Source organism: Halichoerus grypus, chromosome 5 (assembly GCF_964656455.1).
Source record: "Halichoerus grypus chromosome 5, mHalGry1.hap1.1, whole genome shotgun sequence".
Lineage (NCBI taxonomy): Eukaryota > Metazoa > Chordata > Mammalia > Carnivora > Phocidae > Halichoerus > Halichoerus grypus.
Window position 1 is genome coordinate 109,574,161 of NC_135716.1, and position 19,181 is coordinate 109,593,341.

At 48.3% G+C, this 19,181-nt stretch overlaps 1 protein-coding gene across 2 annotated transcripts in view; it reads right to left on the reverse strand.

The window, feature by feature from the left end:
* The window catches only part of SLC44A3 (solute carrier family 44 member 3), a 98,744-nt gene that overhangs the window by 47,271 nt on the left and 32,292 nt on the right, over nucleotides 1–19,181 (reverse strand). For both annotated transcript variants that reach the window (XM_036122686.2, XM_036122685.2), the window contains exons 8-10: nucleotides 18,573–18,697; nucleotides 13,289–13,475; nucleotides 2,284–2,449 (exon numbers count right to left, since the gene is read on the reverse strand). In XM_036122686.2, coding sequence (XP_035978579.1) covers nucleotides 2,284–2,449; nucleotides 13,289–13,475; nucleotides 18,573–18,697 — 478 coding nt within the window. The remainder of the gene's footprint in view (nucleotides 1–2,283; nucleotides 2,450–13,288; nucleotides 13,476–18,572; nucleotides 18,698–19,181) is intronic.

Below are 19,181 nucleotides of genomic sequence, written 5' to 3' on the forward strand. Positions count from 1 at the left end.
TTTGCAATCATATTTTTAATAACTAAGAGGTCCTTCATTATTCTTCTTTTTTTTTTTTTTTTTGGTACTTATTTTATGGATGCACTATTTCTTTGTTCTTTCTGAGGATATTATAGGTTTTTATATATTTTTTTGTAGTTTTCTTCTGCTGCCTGTGTTGTCTCTATTTTCCCTAAATTCCCTTTGTTTTGTTCATTTTGATCTTTTTCTTTCACTAGAGGTTTTCTGTGAATGTTGAATGATCACTGGCTACCAATTCAATTTAAGACTGAGGAACTACAGAGTGAACTGACAGCTCTGTATGAGGTGACAGTTTCCTGGTGAGTTCCACTGTCTGGTTCAGTCAGGGAATCATTTCACTGGAGGACCCCTCCCCCACCATATAGCATTATCTGTAGGTCTTTACTTTGGATTGGTAAGTTCTCCAAAGAAGAATCCTCTAATCTCTCGTCATGGGGATATCAACGTAGCTGTCAACATCCTAGGAGCTGAGCCATGGAATGCCCATTGGTGGTGGCAATGTGGGTCCTCACTATGCAGCTTTTAGGCTTTTACTTATCTCCCCTTCTTTCAATACAGAGTCTTACGCCCAGCCGCAGCTGTGCCAGATACTCCAGGTCCAGACCCTTTCTGGTTTACCCCTCCAGAAAGCAAAGCTCCTATATCCTGCTGGTTTGGAGGAGAGGCCCTGGAGCCTAACTGTTCCTTAGGAAGATTTATAACTAACCTTCAAAAGTACATTTTACACTTGAATTCCTGGGCCCCCTAGGTTTTTGTGGCTCACACCAGCCCATCTTATTTTCACCTCCTCTCCCAGCCAACACACACAGACAGGCCTTTTTAGGTTTGTCTAGTCAGCTCAGTCGCTACTCATCCATCCTCTCTTCAGCTTTCAACATTTGGTTGACGTTTCTTTTCCCTGTCATTTCCTATTGTCTCTGTACGTTTATGCCTTTTTCATTCTTTCCTGGTTTGGGGTGAGGGGAGTTGGAGTAGGAGGAGGGGTTACAGATACAGATATATGCTTCACCGGAAGTCCAAACCAAAAGCCCCCATTGAAAATGCTTTGGTTTTGTGATTCTAAGGTAACACAAAATCACTACTGTCAGACAGCTGTTACCTGCTAGCCAACATGGTTAGAATAATCTTTGCTCCTGTACTCAGGAGCAAGCAGCTCATGCCACCCACCTCCAGGGGCTCAGAGGTCCTCAAGGCCAAGGGCTACAAGCCCTGTGTGCATCCCACAGAGTCTCTAATGATGAAGGCTCCCAAACAGCACCCCTGTTTAAAACCCACAGTGCTCCTTATTGTCGGGAGGTAATTGCTCATCGGGATGAATCATCCCTGGTTGACTTTCTTACCCCCACAAATATTCATGCTTATCTGCTCATTTGGTCTGAGAGATTAGAGGAGGCTCAGCCCTATAGGGAATAAACTTCCTGTCCTCAGTCCAACCCTGTCATTGTCCTGGCCTGCTCTGCTTGCCTGCGGTTTTATCTTTGCCCCATGGAGAGTCACACACACACAAACGAGGTAAAAAGTTCGGGGGGGGGTGTGTGTGTGTGTGTGTGTCCTCAATTATTTTGATGAGGTAATGGGGTGAAAACACTTAAGTAAGTATCACGGTGAACAAAGAAGCAAGTAATTAATTCACTAGTACTTAAGTAGATGAACACGAACTGTATTTTATAGTTATATACAATTTCCTTAGGGTTTAAAATTATTTTCCAAGAAAACACTGTCCTCATTTTTTACAGAAGTCAACCTTTCCTTTCAGACGTCTTTCAATTCTAAGCAGTTGGATTATGTCCCTGTTTTGCTTCCCTCTGAATTTTCTAGCTTAAGGTGAAAGAGCTTGGAAATGTGACACATTTAAGGTATAACATTTCTTTTCACTACCAAATGAGCATCCTGCTCCAATTTTGACCTTAGTCTTTGACTCCTGCCAACCCCTTTTTAAAACTCCAAAGTATCGGGGCGCCTGGGTGGCTCAGTCGTTAAGCGTCTGCCTTCGGCTCAGGTCATGATCCCAGGGTCCTGGGATCGAGTCCTGCATCGGGCTCCTTGCTCGGCAGGGAGCCTGCTTCTCCCTCTCCCACTCCCCCTGCTTGTGTTCCTGCTCTCGCTGTGTCTCTCTCTGTCAAATAAATAAATAAAATCTTTAAAAAATAATAATAAAAAAATAAAACTCCAAAGTATCTTTTGTGATACCGGACGTGAAGCACGTAGACAAACCAAGAGCAGTAATCCTACCTGTTGGAAGTAGGGTAGCAGTAGACCTACCTGTTGAAATAGCAAGTGACCAGTGCCCCGGCTACCGTCATTTGCTGGCATGCGAGGATGAATTCGCTGGTCCAGATGAGGCCAATTAAATGGTACCACCACATGTACCGAATGCCTACGAGAGGCTGATATTCCACTTGGCCACCTTCAATAACCCGTGCAGCTCCTAAAGTTTAAAACACAAATATGCTTTACACCAATGTTTTCCAAAGCATGGAAAGATGATTCAACAGGCCATACTTCCACGTGGCTGGCTGTTGGCATTAGGTAGATGCACAGATGCTGAAGTAAAGTTGGTAGCATCCACCCTCATTTGAGATCTTCATAGCACACACTGAAAAATGAGAACACACGTTTAACTTATGAGTAATATCAATAACAATATTCATAATGACTGATGGGTAGGCAATTTGCAAGACACTTGACCTATATACTCTAATGCTCATCCCACTTTGTAGATACGAAAATTGAGGTTTGGAAGAGTCAGGGAACTTTCATAAAGTCTCACTGCTCATGATTAGTGGAAGGAGACTATAAACCCTGACACACTGGATTCTAACATCCATGGTTTTTCTACCACACCACTTTGTGATACAAACAAAACTCGTTATTAGGACTATAGCCATTAGGACTATATTCTAGAACACTGCTTCACCAAAAATTTAGAGTTTATAAATGAGACGAGGATCTCCATTTTCTTCAAAGGGATTTATTTCAGATTTCATTTCAAGGGCAAACTCTTCTAGCACATTTGAAATACCTATTGGGTCTCAGTGTTAACCTAGGTTCATATCTCAGCTTGAACTGGGTAAGCTATTCAGTCTCCTTAGGTATAATACCAATTTCCTGCTGGTAGTTTGAATGAGATTACATGGTAAATGCTTAATACAGGGCCTGGTCCATAGAAACTTCACTCCGTAAGTGATAATGATTTTATTAAATTTCAGGAGCTTAATACTGTATTAAACCAGGCCAGCAGGGTCATCCCAACAGTGCTCTGCCATTCACATGGCCAGTCCCTGTTTTATTTGCCCTCATCTAAGGAAGCCCCTGAATTAGCTCTGCAATTCAATTCAATTCAGGTTGGATTTAGTAAATCCAAATCCCAGCTCTGTGGCTATGTGTAATTTCTAGATGTTCTCCCACTACGTATTTAAAATTATTGTAACTGTACTAACTACAACCCTAAAACTACTGTAAGTCAGAAGATGGGCACTTCAGTCTTCAGCAAAACCTACAACTGGAACGACATTTAAAGATAGTTTCATATTTTCTTCCTTAGCTATAAACTGGTTTTAGGCTCATAATTCCCGTGTCTATAGACATTCACAAGAGGATCTCTGCAAAGGAAGTTGGAGAAGATAATCGTGCTGTAGAGCAATCTGATTCCACGGACAGAGGCTGGCCTTCGTTCCTTAGGCTCTGTGTTCTGCTGAACAAGAGTCACATTGTGAGAAACAGTGGAGCAGCTTGATTTACAGAGAAGTTAATATTTTATTGAGCACTGGGCTCTTTCTGGCTGGGAGGCAATCTCTGTCTCAGGTACGGCACTGATAAATGTTGATGCTTTTCCAAAACGGGTGCGTTTTGGAAAAGCATTCCCAGCACTAGAGAAGAGCCCCTCACCACTAATGCAGGGCTTGGGCAGATCAGGTCGGCGGAGACTTGGAGAATCACTTCATGGAATGTCAGGGTGACCAGGGCCAGCCAACAAGCACACTACTTCCTGCAAGGTCAAGTCCTGGGGATAGATGGCAGTTTCGCAAGAACAGGCCTACAACCTCGCAAATGGTTTGGGGGTGGAGAATGTTCCCGCAGAACAGGAGGGATGCTTTCTTTGACAGACATAAGGTAAATACGGAGCCCTGGCTGCTAAAGGGGGGCTCCTTGGCTGCCCCGTGCCAGCCCCAGGAGGGGCACACTCACACACGTTCCGGCTCGGCACACCGATGGCAGTAGCGACTGGAGAGTGGCTAAAGTGGTAAGTCCGGGTTCATACAAGCCTTCCAACCCCTGGCATTCCCCAAAGCAGCAGAACCCATATGGTATTCTGGTCACTGCTGTTTTAGAGTATCTTCGTCTCAGCGACCTTCTATTTGTTCCTCTGGTTCAGTCGTATCAGGCTGTTTCCAGACTCTCCTTTAGGGCAGGGTTTCTCAACAACCAATTCCCATTTTGGTGCAGATAATCCTTAGTTGGGGGTGGGGGGCTGTCCTGTGCCCTGTAGGATGTTTAGCATTCACCCTGGCCTCCACCCACTGGATGCCAGGAGCAACCCCCGTCCCCTCGTCCAGTTATGTCAGCCCAAAAGGTCTCTAGACATTGCCAAATGCCACCTGGGGGCCAGACCTACTGCTCAAAAACCTCTGCTTTAGGCAAACATTCTCTGAAGAATGAGATCAGGCGCTCAGGCTTCAGGCTGAAAGCCCAGGAAGCCGCGGTTACCGCCTGTGGGTGGGGCAGGCCTGTTTCTGCGCACAAGACTGCCCTCTCCTGGACGACAGTGTCAGTGCAGGCACGAGCCTCCGTCAGAGGACCCGCTGCTTTGTTGGGGAAGGCTGTTTCACCATAGCTACTGCTATGTGTAGCCAACGCGTGTTAAGGGGAACTAGACTTCAGATAGATGCCAAGTTACGATGGATCACAGGGATGATGGTGCAAAGGGCACTGAACTCAGAGAGGACTTGGTCCCAGTCTCAGCTCTGACACATGTGATAAGCAGCCTGGGCCTCCACTCTCTCATTGTCAAGATGAAGAGGGTGGACAAGATGAACCCTGGGGCAGAGATTACAGGCTTGGGTTTGAGTCCCACAGGCTGAGATTCATATCTCTGCACCGTCCCCTAATGGCTGACCAGCCTCGGGCAGGTTATGGGACCTTGTAACATCTCTGTTCCATCACTTGTAATCTGAAGACACTAATAGCAACTCCTCACACCCTTGGTGACCCCGTCTAGTCTTGTGGCCCCAATGGCCACACAGGTAGCTGCTATGGGGATTAAGTGGCTAAGACCCTGGGAAGAGCAAGTACAATACAGGGTTAGCTCTAACTGGAAGACAGGTAGAGAGAATTCCAGCTCTGGAATTAACGAATGTTTATTAAGCATCTACTGCATGTTGGAATGATGCCGGACATCAGCCATTAAGGGGAGAACACGAAAGAAGCAAACAAAACATCAGAAAGAGGATACCATCTGAGTGACTATTGGGAACTCCCATGTTGCTTTATTCATCTACTCATCTCCCCTTCTTCTGGACTGTTTATAATTCCTCCTTGGGTGTCTAAGGTTTTTTTCCCCCATTGTTACTCTCTGTCAATGACCTTACTTCTGGTTTCTCTGAGGAAAGTGGAACAACTGGAAAACCTCTGCGGGTGCCTACCCCCACCATCTACCTGCTGTCAGCATGAGCCCATAGCCTGACCCCCACTTAGTGGGATAAACTGCCCATGATCCTAAGGCTAACCCCTCCTCTGGACCCCCCTCCTCATCTACTGATGACAGCTCTTCAGCAATTCCCCCCTCCTGCTTCCTTCATCCAAGTATGCCTCTCAACGGAATCATTTTCAACCATCTCTCATCTTTAAAACAAAAACAAAAACAAAAAAACAAAAAAACCCCTCTCCTGACTCTCCTCCAGCTTCCTTGACATTTCTCTGTTCCTCTTTAAAAAATTTTTTAATTAATTTATTTATTTTAAAATAATCTATACCCACGCTCTTCTGAGCGAGCCAGTCAGGCACCCCTCTGTCCCTCTTTATGGCCAAATTCCTCAAGACTGTGCCTACTTACTCTTTTCAATTCTTTTCTCCCTCTTTCCCTTAAACCCACTTGGATCATGATCCACTCCCCTGCACTTCCCTGAAGTGGTTTTGTTGCTAAATTCAGTGATCAGTCCTCGGGTCTTATCTCGCTTATCAGTAGCATTTGACACACGGGACACCAGTCCCGTATCCCTGAAGCCCTTCCCCCACACTCCAGCACAGCACACGTTCCATCCTCCTGCCCACTGGCTGCTCCTGGTCAGCCTCATTTCTGTTTTCCTCCCCAGCTCCTGGATCCCTTACCACTGAAGGTCCCCAAAGCACAGCCCTTGGATTTCCACTCTTCTCTCTCTGCACTCATTCTACTCTCAGGGTTTTAAATACCATTTATATGCTTCCAAATTCCCAAATGTAGATCTCTAGCTGGGACCTCTCCAGAAACTTCAGACTCAAACAGCTAACTGCCCACTGGACATCTCCATCTGGCTGCCAAAAAGATGTCTCAATTAACACAATCAAAACTGATATGATCTCCCCTAAAATGCTCCACTCAGAGTCTTGCCCCATCTGAGCTGATGGAAGTCTCATCCTTCAGCTGCTCAGTGTCATCTCTAAATCTCTTTCCTTCACACCCTCCACTAACACGTCAGGAAATCCTTCAGAAGAGCCACAGACTCTGATAAGTCACACCTCGTCCATTATTATGCAAGCATCATCTCCTCCCTGGATGGCTGCTACTAAATGTAAGTCAGATCATGTTACTACTACTCTGCTTAAAACCGGAATGACTTCCCACCTCAGATTAGAACCAGACTTCCTATAAAGGCTACAAGCCCTAAGGACCCTATGTGTAGCCAACGCGTGTTAAGGGGAACTTAAGATCGCTGATCCCATGCCCTCTCTGACCCCCTCCTGACCCATGCTCTCCCTCGACCACCCCACTCCGGCTGAAGGGGTCTGCTTGCGGTGCCCCCAGTACCCTTGCCTCTTGCTGGTCCCTTTATCCTTGCCTTCCCTTTGCCAAGAACACTGTCCCTCCCCTTATATAGCCTCATGGCTCCACCCATACCTCTTTCAAATCTTTGCTCACCTATCACCTTCTCAATGAAGCCCTCCCTACTCATCAAGTTTTAAAATTGCACTCCCCCTTAAGCATTTCTCATTCCTCCTCTCTGCTTTAATTTTTTCCATACCACTTATCAACTTTTAATGTACTATAAAATTCACTTACTTATTTTATTTAATGCCCATCCCCCCTCTAGCTTCCAAACTAGAAGGAAAGCTGTATCTCTAGCATCTATAACAGGGTCGGATATAGTAAATGTTCAATAAATATTTATTGAATGAACAAATGAATGAATGAATCAACCTTCCTCAATAAATCCAATAAATATAGCTCCAATATATCCTATATCCCTAATATATCTTACTGTAGAGATCTGAGACAATTTTCGGGTTATCATCAATACAAATAGGAGGAAATTCATCATGAAGCTAACCATAAGTCCAGACATTATAAACATGCTTTAAAGCATTTTGAAAGATTAAGGTGATACTCATGATCATATACATAACAGTTTCTCAAGGAAGGCAGTCCAGCCGGTCGGGATAATTTCCCAAAGGAAGCAGGTCCAACTTGGAAGGGCTCAATTTTCTAGTACATTCAGTGCACTGGCCTCTTCCAGCAAATTGGCTCAGGTGCCCTCCTGACATCCGTCCTGCCTGTGTCTCTCACTGGCTCAGCTTCTGCTTGGACAGCATGAAGATTAGGGAGAAAGAGAAGAAAATCTCACTGACATAGAGCCTGTAATTTACCAAGTTCTTTCTGTGTATACATCTCATTTAATACTCACAGCACTGATGCGAATTCACCTACTGATTCAGGATACACTTACTGAACTCATTGAGGAGATGCACACTGAGGTAAGAGACAGAAAGGAAAAGACACGGCCCCTGCCCTTAAGATGTCCATACTCCAGGGGGATGGTAACACGCAAGTCATTGTCTTGCATTATTGTTCTTCGTAGGACTCATCACCATCTGACATATAATATATATACTTTATTCCCTCTCTCCCCACTCACTAGTGCCTCTGTCCTGCTCACGGCTGTACTTCCAGTTCCCGGGGCTGCAATGGATAGCTGTTCAAAGAATGAAGAGTGTAAAAATTGCAAGGAAAATGAAGAAGCAATACTAAGTATGCCTGGGGAACTTATAGATTTTCTAAGAACTACAATGCTCAAAACCATTCTTGGAGAATGACTAGCTTTCCAAGCAGTTTGGGGTCGAGAGTTGGGGTGCAGGCTGTGAAGAGGAGGTGTTTCCAGATGAAGGTCACGGCAGGTGCAAAGGCACGAATGTTCCTGGAGACTGTTTTCTTTTGCACCTTCCCAAAGGGACCATAAACTTCAAAAAAGCAGGAGCTGTTTCAAATCTCTCTTGTGCAGGTTCCCTCTACCTCTTCCCAGGACAGGTCTGGGATGCTAGGAGGCTTTAATCTCTCAGAACTTAAAAAAAGAAGACAATTTTCTTGTAAACTATATTCTCAAATATGCCAGGCAGGGCAGAGAGTAAAGCTGAAGCTAGGACCAGATACTCTTTAGCCAACAGTAATTCCCAACATAAGGAACATATATGGTCCCTTATTTGCAAAGCAAAGCTCCGGCCCCATCTTAGCCTCCTCGCAGCCCTGTGAACGCATCATTTTTCCATTGCCAAAATGAGAAAAGGGAAGCACAGAGGATTAACGTATAAGGAAGGCCAGAGCCAGCCGGGATCCTGGGTCCCTTGACGGGAAACCTGTCTGACCCTGCTGCCTCCTTTCCAAGCAGGGCCCCTGGCCGTCCCAAGCACACTAAATGTATCCCTGTGATGAGCCTTCTAACTGTAGCACATGCGGAGGGGAAGTGCCCCACAAGATGGGCTTCCTCCACTGTTGACTCTGGGGTTTCCAGGCCACCTTAATGACAATTGGACATACTGAGCCCACGCAGGCTCCTTCCAACCTGCCACCTGCACCTGCTGGGTTCCCAGGGTTATGACAGTTTCGCTTTTCCCCACTGGATTTTAGTAGTCACTGCACATGGCTGGTAGCAGATAGTTTCTAATGGGCGAATCGACGTCACTGCCAGAGGGCCTTGATATGGTCTGCTGAAACGATCCCCAAACAAGCCAGAATTTGTAGACTAGCTCAGAGACTGAGTGATAGCCTCTAGAGAAATAGCTCATCTGGGCAAAAACAGCCCAAGGTCACTTTTTTCTGTATTTCTTTTTCTTTTTTACACATTAAAGTATTAGGTCTTTTTTAAAGATTTCATTTATTCTTTTGACAGAGAGAGAGAGAGAGAGAGAGAGAGCACAAGCAGGGGGAGCGGCAGGGAGAGGGAGAAGCAGGCTCCCCGCTGAGCAAGGAGCCTGATGTGGGGTTCAATCCCAGGACCCTGGGATCATGACCTGAGCCGAAGGCAGACACTTAACTGACTGAGCCACCCAGGTGCCCCAAAATATTAGTTCCTTCAACTACCTGACGTGATAGAAAGCTCCCAACTATTACCCACTGAGGACAGCCCCCCATCCCCTGGCCACATGGGACACAGACTGGACAACTGGAGGGTTCTATAACCGCCTGAGGGGATGTGAAGGGAGACAGTCAAGCACTGCGCCGGCCTCTCTGACCACCCACATCACCTGGCTTCTTTTCACAAGCACTGACAGCAGCTCTCAGTCTCCCACAAGTGCACTGGGGGCATCTCCCGAAGGTCAAAATGACATGAAGCCTAGAAGTGATCCGCCCAGACCCAGAACGGTGGCTCTGGCATGGAGTGAAAAGGCCTTTGAAAACAAAGGAGTTCTGTGCACCTGGGTTGGCCCACAGGTGAATGGGAAGGAGAGTCAGGTGGCTGGAGGGGACAGCCAGTCTGATTTTTAGGGTGCCTGAGCCCAGCAGGAGGGAAGGCCAGACCTCCCTGCCACACCTCCTCTCCTGCAAAGCGGAAGGTCTGCCAGCATGCATGTCTATGTCAGGTCCCAGGCACCTGGCTTTCTTTCCTGCCCCTCTGCCTCTCACCCTCGGGCCTGGTTTCCTCCATCCACTGACAGAGAACAGCCGCACTTTAGTACCTGACCTCCGAGGTGGTTCCAGAATGCCGTGCTGCGTTCAGCCCCTGGAATCCCCTACTTGTCTTCCTGCCTCTCCTGCTCGCAGCCCTGGGGCAGACCCTATTTCATGCCCCGGAAGCCCCGGGCCCTAGTCGGGCCTAACGGGGAACTGAAGGGACATCGCGCTGGCTGCTCACCCCCGAGGCAGCCCTGGGACGTGTTCCTCTCTGTCTGCACCCCTAACTCCCAGGACTGGCTCTCTCCTTGTCGTCTGTGACCAGGTCCTCTCCTGGTGTTTGCCTGTGACCCCTCGTGAATCCCCCTTAGCTTCTTTCTGTATTTTCTGACTGGCAGTTTCTAGCCCATCCTCTGAGAAACCTTGCCTGACTCACAAAGTGGGGTAGAGCCTAGTTCTGGAGCTCTAGGAGCTCCCCAAATTTCTCCTACCGTGACATTCATCAACCTTTGCCATGAGCACACGTTTCATTGTCAGTCTGTCCTGCTGGACTCTAAGTGCTCTGAGGAGAGGATGCCACTCCTCCCCAGTGCCTAGCCCAGGGCCTCAGCCCCACAAGGCTCCCCTAACAGTTGTGAAGTAAAAGGCAAGAACGAACGAACGTGCCCTGCTCCAAGGTAGCATGGGTTAAGCACGGGGACGATTTCCTTTAGCCAGACTCACGGCCCAGAAGGACGGTTACGCCCCAGAGGCTGGAGGAGCAAGGAAGGTCCTTCCCTGGTCCTGAGTCATATTCCCAGGACCTCACCCCTTCTCTGGTGATTCTTTAGGGCAGTGGTTCCAATACCACCGTCCACCACCCCGTGCGCCATGCCCCGCCGCCCTCTGACACCCTCCACTCCCAGCCCACCCTGGCTTCGACCTCTGGCCCTGTTGTCCTGTAACCACAGACCCCAAACACAACATTGTGGGCCCAGGCCACATCCGCCAGCCAGCTGCTGCGGCCGAGTACTGCTCTGACTTGACAGACAACTGAGGAGGCCCACTCTGTCTCCCAGACACGGGAGATGTGAGAGGGCAGAGATCACACGGGTTCCATCCTAGGGCTCTGGAGCCAGAGAGAGCCTCGCACTTCCTATTGGGGTGACCTTCCACGGAGCGCATACTCAGAACCTCAATTCTCTTGCTTGGAACTTGAGCATAACAAACACAGGACGAGGGGGATTGCCATGCTTAACGCAGAGAACGTAAGAAAGCTCCCAGGACACAGCCTGGAATTTGGGCACAGTTCAACAAATGCTTGTGTTCCTGCACTTACCAAGGCCACTGCCCTCCTCTCTGACCGGGACTGAGACTGCTTCAAGCGAACAAAATAGAGCTGTTCAGTGTTGCCCTAGCTGAGACTTCCAACTGTCCCACAATGTCTGTTCTTCGCTTTTTCTTGGCAATAGAACCTCTAATTTTTTAACTGTGTGTGGCTGCCCCAAATGAAACCGTGTCTCCTGGCCTCCCTCGCAGGAAGGCGTTGCTGTGTCACGAGGATCTGGCCGGTGGGGTGGAGGTAGACATGCTGTCATGACTTCTAGGAGGGCTGAGGGAGGGAGGGCACGCTCACCTTCCTCCCTGCCACCTTCCTAATGGCTGGTGTAGGGTATGGTTGGAGCCCGAGTGTCCATTTCTGCTACCAGATGGAAGCAAGTGGGACAGGAGGTCAGCCACAAGGCGCTGAGATGAAGTCGAACACACACACCTAGGGCTGCCATCGCTAGAGGACCATGCTGGCCTGGGGCTCCTCCTTGTGGACTTCATTTCCGTAAGAGAGAAATTACCTCATATCGTATTTAAGCCACTGGTTGAGTCTTCTGTGACTCCCAGACACACCTCAGCCTGACTGATTACAGTCCTGGTTCTTCCTGGATAATTATCCTGAGTTCACTGCAGGTCTGCAGAGAGCTTCCAGAGAACAACAGAAGAGAGTGCTCCTACAGCGTCTCTGGAGCTAGACGTAGGGGCCATGTCTCCCAGGGAGCCTGCTGACCATCTTGAAGCAAGCTCCAATGGGTCAGCTGACTCCAGAGGAGAGGGAAGAGACCCCAGTTGACTAAGAATCTACTACACAGCAGTTGTTCTTACAGATTTGACTGGAGCCGATCGGAGACAACATAAACTTGATAAAACAGTAAGGGATCACATTAGCCTTGTAGATTTGACATCTGCTGTGGTTCTTATCTGTCTGGTGACGGTTGGTCTCAGAAAGCAACTTACTCTTTGGTACTCCCGTCGGAGGGTGAATGTGGGCCTTAACCAAATCGAACAGAGGAGTTAGAGAAGATCTAGAACTGGGTCACTCAAAGTGTGCTTACAGACTAGCTGCCCATCCCCACATTGCTTGTTACTAGCCCACAGTGAGATGAGGAGCTTGCGCCAGAACACAGACTGACCGCTTAACGAAGCCCAGTGTTTCCTTCTGCTGACATTTTCCCCCCATCGCGAGATTTCTCGATAAAGGAGTGGTATATATTCTGACATAAGCTCATTACCTCATTTCAGACAGTACTTTAAATAGCACTTCTTTGCCCCGTTATGGGGCTTCAAAAAAATATCGTTTGCCCTACCTCAAACGAAGTGAATCATGATCTCTGAGGAGGGGGCCCAGGCAACTATATTTTAATAAAGCGGATTCTGAGGAATCCCTCTGGTGGAAAACCACTGTATAGAGATAACAGGACGGGGTGGGGGGTGGGATTCAGGATTGTCTTCTCAGGACCTAAGCAATGTGACCATGTGCACTTGCTTTAAATGTAAGCTCGCTCTGCTGGGCACAACACACTTTTAATAGGTCGATCTTCCTGATCACTGATGTGAGAGAAGTTGGCAAATTGCCGTGGATAAAATCTGAATCCTTCTTTCTAAAGGCTTTTGTTCATATTGTAGTTTTTCTGAAAGCTCTTTCAGTCCTTACTGAATTTATTCTCTCTTGAAACAAACGCAGTTTCTTTAATGCCAGTGTAAAAGAGGAAAAGGGTTTTCCTGCTTTCCTCCATGACAGAGCCCCTGGCACCATCACCACTGTCATCGGACACGCCTCGTTGCAGGGGAGATTTGGTCCCCATGAAAACAGGTCAATGGCTCTAAAATGGCGGGGTCTTCCGTGCCCACCTCCGAGGTGATGGAACCCAATGCTCTTACCTGCAGTCCCCAGGCTCAGCAGCACAGCTACCCAGAAGACCCAGAAGAAAATGAGGATGGCAAAAGTCCATAGTGGTTGGAACAGCAGGAAAGGAGAGTTGCTGATGGCCTTATTTATGACTTGAAAAAGTTCAACTGTCAATTTTATTCTCTTTCTGAGGACAAAAATCAAGCTGAGCAGAACTGCCTGGTGAGAAAGGGGTTAGAATAAATGACTCAAAATAGTGAAGAACTGAGAAGGAAACCTTCATATTTCACTGATATCTCAGCAAACAGCTCTTTATCTACTCACTATTTTTATTATAATTGAACAGAAAAATGTTCAAATCCTAACTGAGCATCTACTATGTGCTGGTCCCTATGAGAGACCCTGCAGCTGGAACAGTGAACTAGACACAGTCCCTGTCCTAAGGGAACTTGAGGTCTGGTCAGAGAGCAAGAGAAAATTCAAATAAGGTCCTCTAGGTTCAGAGAACCATCTTCTGTCCCTTACCTCCTCCCCACAATACCCCAAAGACTCAGAGAATGCTCAAGGATTGCAAAAGGCAAGCAATGGAACTATAAGGGGAAAGGACAGTGATTATGCCTCAAAGCAACCTTCTGTGCCTTCCTCTCTACTGGTTTTGGCCTCCCTCCATGTAAATTTCATATTAAATTCATCCCAGTCCAGTCACCTGCCATCTCCTCACACCCTTCACAGGCAAGCTTCTGCACAGACTAGTCTCCATCTGCCATCCACACTTTCACACCCTAACCTAGAGCATGGCATGTGAATCTCTGTCCATTCCTCTTTTCTTAAAACTTTCTCCTCCCTTCACTTCTGTGATCACTCTTTCTTCTGGCTCCCCTCCTACTTCTTCAGTTATTGTTTCTCAGAGTCTTTGGGGGCTATCTCCTATTCCTTTGTGGTCTTAGCATCCTTCCTAGAGGCTGATAACCTTCATTTCAAATAAGAACCTCCAGCCTTGGGGTGCCTCGGTGGCTCAGTTGGTTAAGCATCTGCCTTTGGCTCAGGTCATGGTCTCAGGGTCCTGGGATCAAGCCCTGCATCTGGCTCCCCGCTCAGTGGGGAGTCTGCTTCTCCCTTTTCTTTTGTCCCCTGTCCCCCGGCTCATGCTCTCTCTCTCAAATAAATTTAAAAGAAGAAGAAAGAAGAAAGAGGAAGAAGAGGAAGAAGAGGAGAAGGAGGAAGAGGAGGAAGAAGAGGAGAAGGAGGAAGAGGAAGAAGAAGAGGAAGAGGAAGAAGAAGAAGAAGAAGAACAACAACAACAACAACCTCCAGCCTCACCCTTCTCTAGGTGCTAGATGAGTAAGCACATCAGTTCCTGGCCAGGCCATGAACATCCTACCGTGTCTCAAACTCAACTCGTCGTGAGCCAAATTCATTATCTTCACATAAAAATCTCCCCTTTCTTCTAGATTCCCTACTCCAGTGGCCCTAATTTTTCTGGACTCTTCAAGAATAAGTAAGGTTCCTCTCCTGTGTATTTCCATGTTATCCCAAACTTACCAACTGTAGCACTCGGCATTTTCTACTGCAAATGTTTACTTAGCTGAATTTCTCATTAGGTTAAGCTCCCCAAGAGCAGAGCTAGCCCTGGTGCACAGCACAATCCCAGTCACCTGCGTTCAATTTCCTAGATCTCTCAGTCTCTATTCCCACAATTGATCGCAGCTCAAGTCCTATCCTCAACCATCTGTACCCTAATAACGTCCTCATTAGCCTGTTTTTTTAATTTAATTTTATTTTTTTTAAAGATTTTATTTATTTATTTATTTGACAGAGAGAGATAGCGAGCAGGAACACAAGCAGGGGGAGTGGGAGAGGGAGAAGCAGGCTTCCCGCAGAGCAGGGAGCCTGATGCGGGGCTCGATCCCAGGACCCTGGAATCATGACCTGAGCCGAAGGCAGACGCTTAACGACTGAGCCACCCAGGCGCCCCAGCCTCTGTTTTTAATCCCCTTGGCTCACAACCCCTACTACCCCTTTCCCTCCTCTAACCCACAGCTAAAGGGATCTCTGTAAAGGGTAGAGTCAATGATGTCATTTCCCAGCTCAAAATCCTTCAACAGTTACCTGTGCTTCTGGATGAAGATCAAAGTCATCATGATCCCAGATCAGGACCTTCCTGGCATAGCCCCTCCCCATACCTGCCTCTTAGGCTTCTGCAAGCCAAGAGAACCTCCTACAGATCTTTCTTGTGTCCATGTGACTCCACATGTGTCATTCCTTTAGCCTAAGATACCCTTTCTCTTCCAGCTGGCCTGAGGCATTCCTGACCCAAAGGATCTCACAGTTTAGTGGAGGAAAGTCGAAGGAAGGTGGGATAAACTAAAACTACTCCCAAAACTGGGAGCAGAGCCTCCTGCCCCAGCTGAACATGCCCAGACACCCCTAAGTTGTAAAGGCTAAGTAGGAATTTCCAACTCTGCATTTTCTACTATCAATAAGAAAGAGGGACCTTTTTTTGGTTTTACTTAAAATTTTCATGAAGCAAAATTATATGATCTTTAGGTAAATAAACTTGGCTTCTAGCTCCTGAGTAGAAAGCTAACACATGCATATTTCAATGCATGTGTGTTTTACAAGTTATATACATGTATACAGTACTCCTCTCACATTCTTAAGTACACTGCAAGGATGTTCATTAGAAGCGTAGAGTCAACTCTAACCTGACCCTCTCCCCAGTCTCAGCAGGGATCAGCATTACCTAATGGGGATGGCGCTGGGGGTGCGAGCGAGGCTGGGCTGGGCAGCAGGGCTGATGCACCATGGGGGTCATGTCTTGACTTCACTCTTCTGGGCTCTAAGCCTCCAGGAGCTGCCCTTCAGCCTGTGCTCCTAAGCTGATGCCCTGAGGTATGTGTTTAATGCCAGTCACCCTCTTTTCTTCATCACAGCTAGTGCTTTTTGTGAAACTATTTAGACAACGTTCATACGCAGCCCCCATCTTCCCAGAACAATGTTTTCAAGTTGATTTGTAAGGTAGCTTCTGGGAACTCAGGAGACAGGACCATATATCCACCCAAGTGTCCTGGTAGCAGACAAGGATTTCCCTGGGAAATCTTCACTAGATGAGACTCTCGGTCTCTGCTGGGCTCCAACATGTAGGGAGGGAGCGGGGGAAGACAAGCGAGATGGGGCTCCCATGTGAGCAAGGAAGAAGGGATGAGGGTTGAAGGAGGGGACCTTTCTTCTGCTTCTATTCCCCTCTTGCTAAGGTTGGTTTCCCCCTCTCTTTTGCTTCTCTGGAGAAGTGGGGGTAAGAAAGGCAGAGTGAGGGAGAAGAGGGGTAGCTGTTAACTCCTCTTTCCCCTTGGATACCAGCACTGGGGACAGAGTGGTGTCTGACTAGAGGACATAATGTGACCTTCCCTGTCTTCCTTCCCTCACCTCGTGCCAGGGTCCTGTGGGAGCCAAGCTGGGCTGGTGGGGAGAAGAAGCAGGTGGGCAGTGGTTTTCTTAGGTGGGGTTACCCTCTTGCCCTATAGCCAGCCCCACTTCCTCAGCCCCAGGTCTCCAGTCAGGGGCATTAGGGGTGGCTCTCTATAGGAATGCCGAGCTTCTGTGGCGGATGCTCCCTAGGGAGGAGGGAAGTCCATGGAATCTTGCAGGAATATTCCCATTTGACAAATGAGGAGACCCAGGCCTAAGGCCAAGTCATTCTGCGAGGTCACATAGTGGGTAGTAGGTCTGAACACCCACCTGAGACCCCAAAGGCTAGAGTCTTTCCCCGTGTACCACGTCATGTGGTTGCTTGCTTTGTAATTCATCTAATCAGGGGGCAGGTGCTATTGGTGTGTTTTGTCTTGCTAACTCTGTTGCCTAGTGCAGGACCCAGTGCATGAGAGGGGCTCAGTAAATGGCAACGAACAATCTAGGGCTCTTGTGAGGACATGCCCGCCCAGCAACCAGCACTTGGCAGGAACTTAGTAAGTAGCGGTGACAAATGTACCATGGGAATGGTGTGGGAGCTGGTTTGCTGCTGCCCTCTGACACAGCCCCTGAACAGTCCTCACAGACACAGGTGAGAACAGCCTCTCTGCCTTCACAGCTTCCCTCGCGCTAACCTTACGCTCAGGGAAGAGAAGTCACCCCTGACTCTGGAGTCTGGGTGGCCATAAAGGTTCAGTGTGTGGAGACAAAGGAAGCCCTATGGAGGGCTCAGGGAGAAGGCAGGCTGTCCCCCCACTCCCTCCCCACTGCCCAACCGCTCCAGCCTCCACCTGGGGCGCAGGGGGTCCCTTCTCCTTCAGCCTCCTCACAGGCCCTGGAGCAGCTGCAGGCCTGGTCCCTGCCCAGGGCAGGACAGATCAGGAACTTTCCTTAGTCATACACTTGCTCCCTGAGATGCACTCCATGTGACGAACACACACCTGAAACCTCACTAGAAAGGAGGAAACGTGGAGACTACCAAATATGGGAATGGAAGGCTCTCCTTAGCTGAGAACTGGTGAGAGGGTCTGCGCTCGCCCGAAGAATTAAAGGGCTTGTGGGAGCCCTAGCTGCTGCCCATCCATAAACGGTGAGTAAGCAACACGCCAGCAAGGATGGCCACGGTGGCCTAAAAATCAGCCCAGCCCCCCTCCACGGCCTTGCGATTCTAAGGCTTTTAATGCCCCCTGCGGAGTGACCTGAATGATTTTCCAAGCTCCCTCCTCCCCCAACAACCATATCTGCTGCCTCAACATTCTGTTTGCCGGTTTTCAATGAGGGTGTTCACGGGGAGGCAGTGGGTTCTCTGAACACCAAAATCACCCAGTGGCCCGCGGGTTTGGAAATAAAGGGCTCTCTGTGTTCAAGGGCAGTGGGAGCTGCCACACCCTGGAGGGGGCAGAGCATCCACTGGCTGGGAGGGGGAGGCTCCTCACAAACAGGAAACAGGAACTGTCGTTAAGTCTGCCCCCTACCCCCACCCCTTACAGCGTCCACCTTACTGCCACTTGGGGGTAAAAATGGTTCTACTGTGTTCAAGCAAAATGAATCAGCACAAGTAACAAATCAACCTCTGCGAGCTGGCAGAAATGACCTGGGAAGAAGGTAAGGTCTTTTTTCCTGTTTTTTTTTCTTTTTTTGAAGGTTTTGATTTATTCCTATGTGGGTATTGCAAATAAAAAAGAGAACGCACTAAACATGTATTCATTCACCATACTATGATGTATGCATACTCTGAGGTTAAAAAAAACCCACCCAAATTCTAGTTGTTTTTAGTTACAATCCAATTATTCGGATTTCAGAGTTTTAGCAGGCTACTTGACCTCCCGCTGGAAGGGCGTTTCTTACCGTGATTACTGTAGATAGAACAGCAAACCCCAGCAAACACTTCATATTTTCCCTTTCTGTGTCCAGTTCTATGCTGAGGTCATGGGTATAGTCGTAATACAGCCACCATAAGACGCCACAGACAACTAGAAAGCAAAACACCAGGTCAACTCAGCACAGATGCATGGGTAACTGCCCCCCCTCCAGCACATGGACCACACACGGGGTGGCCTGGCTCGGGCAGTGGGTCCCAAGGGCCTGGGGCTTTATGTGTACCAACCGACCCTCCAGAGGAGCTGGCCAGGGCCAGGATAGCCTCCCCAAGGACTGTCTGGGCCCGCAGTGGCTGCCTGTCTTTGGGAGGCACGGGGAGGGGATTCCAGAACACAGGTGCCTCCTGCCAGCCCAGCCTGCAGACTGGGTATGGATGTGAGCAGGGCGGAAAGTGCACGGGCAGGGCAGTGAGCGGAACACCATTCAAGTCCAAAGTCTAGAACTGCCCGATGAGCTCCACTGGTGCTGACCCCTGCGGGAACGGGAACGTCAGCGTGGCACTCACAAGTCTGGGTGGGTAGCCTGACATTGCACATGCCCTCCGTTTAAGCCCTACCTGCACCTACAACAGCACCA